General features: G+C 39.0%; 1 protein-coding gene across 4 annotated transcripts in view; it reads right to left on the bottom strand.

The window, feature by feature from the left end:
* map2k5 (mitogen-activated protein kinase kinase 5) overlaps positions 1–13,312 on the bottom strand; it is a 220,197-nt gene that overhangs the window by 114,276 nt on the left and 92,609 nt on the right. For 3 of the 4 annotated variants that reach the window (XM_055661426.1, XM_055661427.1, XM_055661429.1), the window contains 3 exons: positions 9,457–9,496; positions 1,361–1,429; positions 1,175–1,256 (listed from right to left, as the gene is read on the bottom strand). In XM_055661426.1, coding sequence (XP_055517401.1) covers positions 1,175–1,256; positions 1,361–1,429; positions 9,457–9,496 — 191 coding nt within the window. The remainder of the gene's footprint in view (positions 1–1,174; positions 1,257–1,360; positions 1,430–9,456; positions 9,497–13,312) is intronic. The other variant, XM_055661428.1, reaches the window with a different exon arrangement.

Here is a 13,312-nt window from a genome sequence, read left to right as displayed (position 1 = left end):
ACCGACCTATTATCCGAGGAGGAAATTAATACATTATCATTAAAGAGGATACTGGTAGGGCAGTATCTTTTGAAGATGAAACCATGCTCAAATAAGCATCAATATCAGTGGAAAATCTAGTTTGATTACAACTCCAGTTTGGGAGGTAGCCCTAAGGAGCTATACCTGAAGATTGTGGCATCATCTGCCAAATCATATGTCTAGCGTTGGCCACTGCCTATGGAGTCATGCTCTAGGACTCCATAGAATTCTACTCTGGACCCGAGTATGCCCATGGTACCTTAAATCACAGAAGAAGTCAATGCCTCTGAAATAATATTCCCAGCGTTGGCTGTGCTTCTAAAATCATAACCCCAGTATGGATCCTGCGCCTGAAACTGCACTCCCAGTGTGGGAGTGGAGCCATATCCCCAGCATCATTGGTGCTACTGAAACCATAACCATTCACAGTGCCACTGGGTCCACACTCGCACTTATAATAAATCAATGCCTCACTGCAGGACAAAATGACCTAAATGACTGGAAATGCTGCTTAAGAAAAAAGTACCATTTATCTTTCAAGATGCCCAAAAATATAAACAACCAATGGATAAGTCCTAATTATTTAACTGTTTTGCATGTTATTTAGCTGTCTATCCTGAGCATAACACCTACAGGTATTCAATGAATATTGTTTAGATTTTGTACACCCAATGCAGAAATCCCACAACCCTAACTAACCTATCAGCTTTGAATCCATTACAATCATGAAACCTTTTCTCAAGGCACACACGAATCCTTTAAGCTATATTCCAAATTGAAATGTTGCCTATTTGCCATCCAAGTAGGTTTCAGCTAATAGTTCAAGTGGCATCAAATCTAGCTATATTCACCGATAAGCTGCAGGGCTGCTGTGGATTTAAGTGTGGCAGATTATTGTTGAAAAAGTGAAAAAGCATTTTTAGGAGCACATTGCAATACACGAATCTGTGGTTAGATTATTTTTCTCCGTAGCATTCCAATCCATTTGTGTCCTCGTTTTTTCTAGTTTTCATTTACATACCCTGACATGAAGGAACATATGAATGCTGCTAGATTTTCACATGCCCAATAGTTTACAACATAAGCATGAAACACCCATGTTCATTCGAGGCCATATAAATATTCTGACGTTTAAAATAATCCTCAAACTCACCATCCATGAATTCTGTACATATTGATATTCTGTTTTCCACGAAAAATGCGCCATAAAATCCTATTATATATGATGAGTCACACTGTAATCAGTTAAGTGAAAAAAAGGATATTTTACTGAATAATCGTACAATTTGAACAATTCAAAGACAAAGTTAAAATTAGCAGTCTGGTGCTGCAAAATTACCTTATAAAGAATTTCTAATTCAGACATAATTTGTTTTTGAAGCTCCAGTGTAATGTCTAAGGGAATAACCTGGAAGAAAATTACATGTTAGTCATAAGGTAACTTTCTAAAAATTGTGACTCTGTACAGGGCTGCTCGAGCCAATCTGAAAAGTGGTATTAAAAAGCCAAGGCGGACCATACGAGGAGCCTAGAGTCCCACTTGTCCAGCAGTCCCCCTGGGTAATAACGATGCCTCCTCTGAAGGATACTTAGAAATAAAATCTGGTTTAAATGTAGTCATACTATTATGAAATGGCGGACTCGGTGACTGTTGCAGCTTCATTCTTTCACCCCTTTCATTCATGGGCCTTCCAGCTCAAGTTTCAGTACTATTCAGTACAGTTTTTGGTACTATTGAGAGTATTTCCATATTTAAACATGTCTTTCCTGGAACTGAGACTGGGTCTGGAAGTTCAGTAAGAGAGAGGATTGGGATCGAAGGTTGTTAAAGAGGGAACTGCAGATGGATTGGGATCTGTTGACTGAGCATTCTGCCCTGGAGTCAAAATTGTGAGCAAGATAAATAGTTGAGGGATTAGTTAGAGAATTGGGTACCTGACTGATAGACTGGGAATAGGAAATTGGGCCAGTGGATTGCGGGTGGTGGGCGACAGCCTGACTGAAAGACCGGGACAGGATGAGGTGTATCACTGAAAGATTGGGTTCATCCTGTGATGAAGGGAACAATAAGCAGATATTGGATTCAAGGGTCTGGAATCTTGGTGTATTGATGAAATTGGGGGCCAAGTAAAATATCAAGAGGCACATGGGGTCGGTGATTGGGCCTGAAGAGCCAAGGGCAAGATTGTGACCTTGGATTGCCTTGGTGTGATCCCAATTTGGCATTGTATTTGTGCTAATTTCAAGAATGGTTAACAATAATCAGTCTCAAGTCAAGGGTCTAATTTGTCCACTCAATGGGGAACACCGTCACCTTGTATGATAATTAGAGCACAAGGATGAATCACTCTGAAAATGCTCTATTATATAACCCATTTAAAAACATAATTACTCGATTGAAATTCCCGGCCAATATACCATACTGTAGATAAATGTAGATTTGTATTACTTTATTGTTGTCATGTGTACCAAGATACATTGAAAGCTTTGTTTATGTTATCCAGTCAAATCAGATTATGCATGGGTACAATGAAGCTAAACACAAATGCAACAGGAAGTGCAACGAGAAAAGTGCTAGAGTGCAGAATACTGTATTACAATATTATACTGTGACAGACAAAGTACAGATCAAAAAATGTACAGGGTTCACAATGAGATAATTGGAAATCAGTACTACACCCTTAACTTATGGGAAAACTATTCAGTAGTCTGATAACAGGGTAGAAGCTGTTCATGAATCTGTCAGTTCATGCTTTTAAGCTTTTGAATATTCTGCCTGACAGGAGACAGGAGAAGTGGATATGACCAGTGAAAATGTCCCCGATATGCTTTTATTATTTATGCACATACTGGTATCAATTACATGTTTTAAAATTTAGCAATCATAGCAATTGTGTAGGAGGCCAAAGCTGTAGAGAGAATTGATCTACTGAAGTAACCCACGAGTCAATGGTTTAAGAGACATTTAAGAGTGAGATAAGGATAGAATTGGCATGAATTGTGAAGCAAGAGGAAGGAATATAGGTGGAAGAGGATGAGGGGGAGAAATGAGTGTGCAGCCTTATCTCCTTATGGCACACCTTTGTCCTGCAAATCAACCCCTCCCACCTCACCTCTACCCACCTGTCACTTGCCAGGCTTTGTCTCATCCCCCCCTCGGTTCTCACTTTCTCCCATTAGTATAATCTGTCTAAAAAAGAGTGCCAACATTAAACATCACCCATCCATGTGCTCCAGAGGTGCTGCCTGACCTGCTGAATTACTCCAGCACTTTGTGAGTTTTTTGTCAACCCACATCTGCAGTTCCTTGTGTCTACAGGTTTCAGACAGATCAAAGTACATCTTTTACTGAGTTGATGATCTTTCAGCAGCAGTCAATATATTTGTTTTGGTTTGTGTCCCTAGAAATAGCCCATGGATCATTAAATCCTGTTTCACTGCTGCTCAGAGATCAAGGATCATGATATCCTCTTCCAGATGTCTTGGCAAATGCAAAGTCCACGAGGAGGTGGATGATCGGCTCACATGCACTGCAGCACTCGCAAAGGCAGTGCTCAGTGGAAGTGCGACATCAGCAGGCATTGATGTAGAGAGCTACTCTTAAAAATGGGCAGGTGAAGTCTTTGAGCTTCTTTCTGAATTCTGGGTGATGAGACATTCTGCAGTGATTTTGACTGTCAGCTCAACAGAATTCACTGCTTTTGTTTATTATGTAACAAAGGGAAATAAGATTTGGATGAGGTGGTAGCACAATAGAAAAGTCTGTAAGAATCACAGATTATGCCACAGCAAGGAACTATTTTGTCCTTTAAGTTCATGTTGACTCTTCGCACAGCAAATCTGTCTCATTCTTCTGCTTTTTCCTCATACCACTGAAATTGATTTTCCTTTAAGTGTCTAGGCTTGATGAATCTTCAGCAATAACATAGGAAGAGGGTTCCAGATCATTACCACTCTCTGCATAGCAAAATATTCATCACACGTCTCATGTACATTTTGCCCATCAATTTAAATCTGTTTCCTCAATATTTGAGCCCTCCACTAATGGGACAGCTTAGATTTACTTTATTGAACTCAATCATAATCTTATTCAGCCCTATCAAGTCTCCTCTCAGTCTTCTCTGCGCCAAGGAAAATACCAACAGCTTTTCCAGTGTCTGAGACCAGGTTTGATCCTGGCCTCGGGTCTTGGCTGTGTGGAGTCTGTGCATTCTCCCTGTGACTACTTGGGCTTCCTCCCACTTGCCAAAGATGCACGAGTTGCTAGGTAAATTAAGTCTGTAAATCTCCTTTAGTATGTAGGTGAGTGATAGAATCTTGAGGATACCGAGACTATGGGGAAAAGGGGATTAATGAAGGATTAGTGGAAATGGTTGGTTGATGTGCACATGGACTAGATGGGCTGAAGGGCCTGTTTATGTTCTGTATCTCACTAACTAATTTACTGGAAAAAGAGATGATTAAAATGCAAGTTTGTCTGGTTCAAGTGAAATGATGCTCATCAGAAAATAATTTGTAATTAAAACATAAATTAACAGAGGCCAATTCACTGGATGTTTTCAAGAGAGTTAGATAAAGCTCTTAGGACTAACGGAATCAAGGGATATGGGGAGAGAGCAGTAATAGGGTACTGATTTTGGATGATCAGCCATGATCATGTTAAATGGTTCGAATGGCTGAATGGCCTACTCCTGCACCTATTTTCTATGTGTCTAAAGCTTAAAACATAAAAATTCATTGGAGCTAAAGAAATTCTGAGGCAAACAGCATATAACTGGTTAACTTGACACACAAAAGCCTTCATTTTTTTTTTTTTTTTTAAATGGTGGGGGACATATTTGAGATCATGTGACAACCCATTTTTTACCTCGCTGTAGGGGGATTTATAAAAAGCAGCTCCAAATTGACTAGTAACTGCAATATCCTGCTGCCAAGGAAAATTTAAAACCACATACTTGTGAATCAATAGTCATTCGCCAACAAAATTCAACTCAGGGTCTCCCGGTGAAAAAAAACATGGAATAATTCACCTCCACACATCCCTATGTCCCTCAATTAATCGGAATAGCGTTTAAGGCTGAGAGTGGAGTACCTGAGTAAATTTGCTCAGATTACCAATACACCTCCAGGACAAACAAGGATGAGTTGTCAAGTTAAATACAAGCAGTCAACTGACTGAATTATAATTTACTCTTTGAGCTCAACTTAAATTAGTGCAAGGCTATTAAAATATACAGTATAAATAAGGCAATTCATCACTGGCTGACATGGATGACTTCGCCTATTTGTAGGAGCAGCACACATTCCACTTAAGGGAAGGAGAGTGCAGAATCACAGGTCAAATTAAGCTACTATTCCAGTTTAATTTACTTATATAATCCCTAGATGATACTATTGTCTTTATATGCACTTTTGCAGCATCTGAAATGCATGATTATGATACAAATGATTAATCAAATTACATATTAAAAGCTGCCCTGTGCCCGATAGTGGTCAAAGCAAGTTACTAGAGGATAGTAAATACAGCATACTATTCATGTGTAAAAGAAAATTATTCAAGGAATTTTGAGAAGATTTCATTTTACCCGCTTTCCTTTAAAGATCATCATAGATTTTAAATGAATTATTTTGGATGAGGCATCATAACAGTCTTATGCATAGTTTCTACTTACCACCATAATCACCCACTTTTACACAATACCAAAGTTTTAAAATGAATGCTGAAATTTATATATGAAATAAATAATGAATCAAATATGCCTATTTAAGTGAAGGTGAAATGATTGGTTATATAGTTTAGTTATCTGAAGAAGGGTCTCGATCCAAAACCTAACCCATTCCTTCTCTCCAGAGATGCTGCCTGAGTTACTCCAGCATTTTGTGTTTTGTATTTTGAGTAGGATAAACAGTTATAAAAATATGTATGAGAAATTTACTGAAGTTAGGCATTTTACAGAAGTAAAAGTTCACTCTAATGATAAAATGGAAGGCAACTTGCTCTTAACCTCCCCCATTCTTGCTATGTACATTATGTTGATTACCCCTTTCCTTCAGGTTAGTTTAATTATACAGCGCGAAAACAGGCCCTTCGGCCCACCGAGTCCCCACCGACCAGCATTCCCTGCACATTAACGCTATCCTGCACACACTAGGGACAATTTACTCTTATACCAAGCCAATGAACCTGGAGTGTGGGAGGCAACTGAAGATCTCTGAAAAAACCCACACGGTCACGGGGAGAACATACAAAATTCGTACAGACAGCACCTGTAGTCGGGATCAAACTCGGGTCTCCGGCGCTGCGAGGCAGCAACTCTACTGCTGTGCTGCCTTACCGCCCATTAGTGTACAAATGTTTACTTAACTGAAAAAATATTTTTTTAGTCTTGGTTCGTGCTTAGTCCTATTTCACATTGATTTTTGCTTTATTAATAAGAACTAGATTATGATTTTAATAGACTTTACAATTAATTCATTATCAAGTCTCAACTTTAAGTTTTCATTTACAAAGGCAATTGCAGATTTTTCATTAAAAAAACAAGTTAATCAACAATAAATTTGAGCCTATATTTTTTAAACAGTGGATAACAATAACAATTTTACCAGAATGCTGTCTAATTTAGTGGGTTTCAGCTACAGAGAGAAGTTGGATAGACTTGAATTGTTTTCTCTGGAACATCGGGGGATGAGGGGAGATATGATAGAAGTAAATAAAGTTATGAGGCATAGATAGGATACAGTCAGAACCTTATTCCCAGGGGGAAAAATGTCCAACATTAGAAGGCTTAGCTATAAAGTGACATGGGGAACATTTAATAAAAATGTGTGGGGCAGGTTTTTTTCCACACAGAAAGTAGCGGGGGCCTGGAACGCATTGCAAGGATTGGTGGTGGAGGCAGATAGTGACGTTTAAGAGGCTTTAAGATAGTAACACGGATGTGCAGGGAATAGAGTGATATGAATCATGTATAGGCAGATGAGGTCAGTTTAACTTGGCATCATGTTCGGCACAAACATTGTGGGTCAAAGGGCCCGTGTCTGTGCCATACTGTTCTATGTTCTATTTTGTGTTCTAAGTCTAAAGTAATTTTTGGGGGACTGTATAGAAACTGCAAACAAAATATATATCCCATAGAAGGCAGATTTTTTTTAAATGGCATTTATATAATGGCTTTTTGATAATGTCTTTTCACTATCTCATAACTTTGCAAACCATTTCAAAGTCTAGAATTTAATCTTGAATTGAACATAAGAAGAACTACAAATTAGAAGTAGAAGGATATACATCCCCGTGAGTTTGCACCATCTTTCAACAGCAACCTGTCCCTCATATCCCTGGATCTCCTTAGTGAATGAAACTATCAATTATATCTTTCAATATATGGAACAACAGATTGACACTGCACTCATCGGGAAAAACTATAGATCTAAAATTGTAAAGAAAATTGTCATCATCTCAAAACAGAATAGCCAACTTCTTGCCCTGAGACAATATATCCTGGTTCGAGAGTCTCAAACACAAGAAAACATTCCATCGGCATCCAGCTATCTCCAGACCTTGCAGAACCACTGATATTAAAGATAAAATCCTCATCACTTTTCCACTTAGCTTCAGCAGCCCCATGAATATAATGTCATGCACAGTAGGGACATGCGGTAGGGACATTGCAATTCTGTGACAGGAATTACATTTGCAAGAATAGTATCTCACTACAACAAACACAATCTGCTTTTGGTCACTCTGGTTAAGTGGCAGGAATGATCTATCCTGCTTCATGAAGATTGCATTGGGAATGTTTACATACACCCGAGGGATGTTTCCATGTAAAGTCAGTTCCAGGATACTATAACAACATTTTAAATACATTTGGACACAGGTACATGGATAGAAAAGGTTTAGAGGGGTATGGACCAAATGTGGGCAGGTGGGACTAGTGTAGATGGGGCATCTTGGCAGACATGGGCAAATTGTGCCTATTTTCATTCTGTATGACTCTGACTCTGCCAAGACGTACTCAAAATAAATTTTGGTTCCTGAACTAGAGAATCTCTTAGTCGCATCTTCATGCAATAATAAAAGCAAAATACACAGATGATGGAAACATGAAATAAAACTTGTAACTCCTCAAAGTGGCCAGCAGGTTAGGTAGCAAGAAAAGTAAAATCTTGCATATCAAAGACCAATTGAACTCCTTGTGTTTTAGACATATCACGCACAATTTCTCGCTGCCTGCAGTTGTGATTACATTGTTTTATACTTTTTGTAACAAATGAGCAGACATTCAAATAAGTCCTGACCAATAAATAGCCATTTACTTCCGATTCATACGTATCTTCTGAGATCTGTTTTAGCAACTGTCTATTTAAATCAATATTAATCAGAGAACTTTTAAAGTAAGGACATTGACAAAACACTCAATTTCAACATTCTTGTATACAAAGACCTATTAAGATACTTATCTGAACTTTAAATATGTATCTGTATTTTCTATGTCAATGCGTTGCATTCAAAATTTTGTTTGCTGCAGTGTGCATATGTAATCAGCTGTTTTCTTTCAACAATCTAATTAATGTCAGGGACAGAGACAGCTGTTATTAACCCACCCATACAATATGGGGACCAGGGAGACCCGTTCTTTGTATCAACTTGGATCTATTCCTATCTTGAATTTGTAAACAAGAAACTATTGCACGGTTTAATAATATTTTGTTTTTAATCTCCGATGCATCTTTTCTTAAATAAAAAAATAAATATAGGCTGTACAATAAAATTAAGGAAAAATAACAATAAAAACTTTTTATTTGAAAAAAATGTGACAAAATTATTTTTAAGATCCCCTGCTGTTGGGAGTTTCAATGGAGGAGAAACAGTGCCCACATATTTATTCATGTAACCAGCTTGAGTGATTTAATCACATATACAGGATACTTCTCCTACAATGGTATTTCTTACTATAGGTTTGCAACCTTGCTCTTGTATTTTAAAATATTTTTGGTGCCAATGTTTTACTTTTTACTTGTTTAGCCACTTCACAATGCGCTGAGAATAAAAGACAGAATAAAGATATTGCATCCGTACATCCACGAACCTGTTGATTTTGCATCGATATGGTATATTTCATGACCACTTTTTACGGTGCAGCCTATAAATTTCCTGATTTATTTCATTGAATTGGCTATAGTGGAAATCCCACATAATCTTTGAATTACTAAAACCAATGCCATAATATATCACTTAAAGCCACACCAATCACAAGATTCCAATCAATCAATCAATCAAACAATGCCAATTTAGTTGATCTCATTTGGGATAGTGATTGGCTTCAACATTCCTCTCTATGAAATGTTCACATTTCAAAGTAAATAAAAACTGCTTAATATGTGTACTTAAAAAACCTCGTACTTCTTAAAAGTAATGAATAGTTTTCACCTTACCTTAACGGCTAATATTTTTCCACTTGGAACATGGTAAGCTCTGTGTGAAATTCAAATAAATTCACTGATTAATCCAAAAATCAAACACGCAAGAAAAATTACATAAAATAAATAAATAGTACAGTACCTTATTTAGATATGCACATTTACAACAAAAAATATATTTTTATATACATCCAAAGGAGGTTTACAGGAATGATCCAATGAATGAGTAGGTTAACATATGATGAGTGCTTGACGGCACTGGGCCTCTACTTGCTGGAGTTTAGAAGGATGATGGGGTGACCTCACTGAAACTTACCGAAAAACAAAATGCCTGGATAGTGGATGGGGAGAGGATGTTTCCACTAATGGGAGAATTTAGGACCAGAGGTCATAGCCTCAGAATTAAAGGACGTTCCTTTAGGAAGATGAGGAGGAATTTATTTAGTCAGAGGGTGGTGAATCTGTAGAATTCATTGCCATAGGAGGCTGTGGAGGGCGTCAAGGGATATTTTTAATGCAGAGATAGATTCTCGATTAGTACGGGTGTCAGGGGTTACGGGGAGAAGGCAGGGGAATGGGATTAAGGAAAAGATGAATCAGCCATGATTGAATGGCGGAATAGACCTGATGGGCCGAATGGCCTAATTCTGCTCCTATTACGCATGAACCTATGAACTTATGAGATATCTCAATGGTGGTCAAACCAATGAACAAAAATGGAAATGAATGCACATCAAAGATTCCAGAATGTGAAAATCTGAAAAAACCAACAACAAAAGAATGCTGGAAATACTTAAGTCAGGCAGCATCTGGGGAAAGAGAAACATTTAGGATTTCAGGTCCAAACTCCTCATTGGAACTGAGACCCTTCTTGTTTTCTTCTCTGTATCAGATTTCTGATTTTGGCTATGGCGACTGCAAATAATTGTTCGCAGAACCTGGGACTGGGTTTTATGATCTGGAAGGCTTCTGAATAGCATGAGCTTATTTGTCCCGATAAATGTTAATCCTGATGAATCTTCCAGACTTTTATAAGTAAGCTAATGTTTTTCCCTTTCACTAATGGGTCAGCAGGGAGTCGGAGAAAACAAACATACATTTGCTGAAATAATGTTTGTTCCAGCTGAAGACAGCTTACCCAATTATTCCTATCAATAACAGGAGAATAGGAACTATGGACCAAATGTGTGGGATGGAAGAACAAGAACTGGGGCCCCAGTGTGTGGGATGGAAGAACAGGAACCGTGGCCCCAGTGTGCAGGATGGAAGAACAAGAACTGGGCTCCCAGTGTGTGGGATGGGAGAACAGGATCCAGTTCCCCGGAGAGTGGGACAGGAACATGGTAAACATCACCTGGTGTGCCAAATGGCAAACCACTGAGATTTCGAATGGTTACAGAGTGGATTATTGGAGTTTACTGTCCTCACCATTAAACGTCCATGGGCATGTGTTGCCGATGCACAGCTTTAAAAGACCTTAACAATGGGAAATCTTGCCATTTAATTAGGATATATTCGCTTAAATATGGGCGTACATAAATATCATCTGCTATTACTTTAAGGAGTACATTGCTCTCTTCCTCCCATAACAAAATACATTCTCAGCTCTGATTGTTTCAATATTTCATCCTTAACTGCACAATTACATATTAGATATAATTAAAGGGCAACAAGTCCTTATGCAGCCACTTTCAAGTAATAGTATTCAGGGATTGGACACGCTAGATGCAGGAAACATGTCCCCAAAGTTGGGGGAGTCCAGAACCAAGGGCCATGGTTAAAGAATAAGGGGTAGGCCATTTAAAACTGAGATGAGGAAAAACTTTTTCATACAGAATTGTGAAATTCTCTGCCACAGAAGACAATGGAGGCCGATTCACTGGATGCATTTAAAAGAGAGTTAGATAGAGCTCTTAGGGCTAGCGGAAACAAGGGATATGGGGAGAAGGCAGGAACGGGGTACTGATTGTGGATGATCAACCGTGATCACATTGAATGGCGGTGCTGGCTCGAAATGCCGAATGGCCTACTCTTGCATCTATTGTCCATGTATCTATGTAATTACAACAAAATCACAAGATTAATGTTGATCGAGTTAAATAACTACCCTCTGCTATTTAACTTGGTTTTAGGGCGGCACGGCCGCGCAGCAGGAGAGCTGCTGCCTTACAACGCCAGAGACCCAGGTTTGATCCTGTCTGTATGGAGTTTGTACGATCTCAAGTCAAGTCAAGTCAAGTGACCGAAATGAAAGTGGCAATTCTATGTTTTTCCCCAGGTGCTCCGGTTTCCTCCCACACGCCAAGGACGTACAGGTTCATAGGTTAATTGGTTTGGTAAAGATAGTGAATTGTCCCTTGTGTGAATGATTGTGTAAGGGTGCAGACTCAGTGGGATGAAGGGCCTGTTTCCGTGGTTTATCTCTAAACTAAACTAACCACATTATAATGGATATCCATGTAACATAAAAGTCCCATTGGACAAAATCAGTGTCCTTGTCTGACATTGTCGCTAGCACTTTCTGGAGAAACATAACTGCTGTTTTAAAAACTTCATGCGAGTATGTAATTATATGAAGTTATAGAAATACAAGAAAACATAATGCATGTGGATATGGATGATGGCAGCAGGGTTGATCCTTTATAATGAATTACAAAAATAAGGCATGGCAATAAATCATAAAGCTTACACACATATATATGTACTGTGCTTTCAGAAAGTATTCATACCCCTTCACTTTTTCCACATTTTATTACGTTACAGCCTTATTTTAAAATGGATTAAACTCATTTTTTTTATCATCAAGCTACACACAATACCCCAGAATGAAGAAGCGAAAACAGGTGTTCAGAGAAGTTTGCAAAGTAATTAAAAATAAATAACTGAAATATCACATTTACACAAGTATTCAGATCCTTTGCTATAACACTCAAAATTGAGCTTAGGATCATCCTATTTCAATTGATTATCCTTGAGATGTTTCCACAACTTGATTGGAGCCCACCAGTGGTAAATTAAATTGATTGGGCATCATTTGGAAAGGCACACACCTGTCTATATAAGATCCCACAGTTGACAGTGCATGTCAGAGCAAAAACCAAGCCATGAAGATGAAGTAATTGTCCGTAGACGTCCGAGACAGGATTGTGTCGAGACATAGATTGGGGGAAGGGTATAAAACAATTCCTGCAGCATTGCAGGTCCTGAAGAGCACTGTGGCCTCCGTCATTCTTAAATGGAAGAACTTTGGAACCACCAGGACTCTTCATAGAGCTGGCCACCCGGCCAAACTGAGCAATCGGGGGAGAAGGGCTTTGGTCAGGGAGGTAACCAAGAACCCGATGGTCACTCTGACAGAGCTCCAGAGTTCCTCTGTGGAGATGGGAGAACCTTCCAGAAGGACAACCATATCTGCAGCACTCCAGCAATCAATCCTTTATGGTAGTGGCCAGACGGAAGCCACTCCTCAGTAAAAGGCACATGATAGCCCGCTTGGAGTTTGCCAAAGGGCACCTAAAGGACTCAAGACCATTAGAAACAAGATTCTCTGGTCTGATAAAAACTAGATTGAACACTTTAGCCTGAATGCTATGCGTCACGTCTGGAGGAAACCAGGCATTGCTCATCACGGTGAAGCATGGCGGTGGCAGCAACTTGCTGTGGGGATGTTTTTCAGCAGGAGGAACTGGGAGCCTAGTCAGGATCTAGCGAAAGATGAACAGAGCAAAGTACAGAAATCCTTGATGAAAACCTGCTCCAGAGCGTTCTGGACCTCTGGTTCAATTTCCAACAGGACAACGAAGGTTCAACTTCCAACAAGACAATGACCCTAAGCACACAGCCAAGACAACGCAGGAGTAGCTTTGTGACA

This window comes from Leucoraja erinacea, chromosome 33, assembly GCF_028641065.1.
Source record: "Leucoraja erinacea ecotype New England chromosome 33, Leri_hhj_1, whole genome shotgun sequence".
NCBI classification, from domain to species: domain Eukaryota; kingdom Metazoa; phylum Chordata; class Chondrichthyes; order Rajiformes; family Rajidae; genus Leucoraja; species Leucoraja erinaceus.
This window is presented reverse-complemented; position numbering and strand designations above follow the sequence as displayed.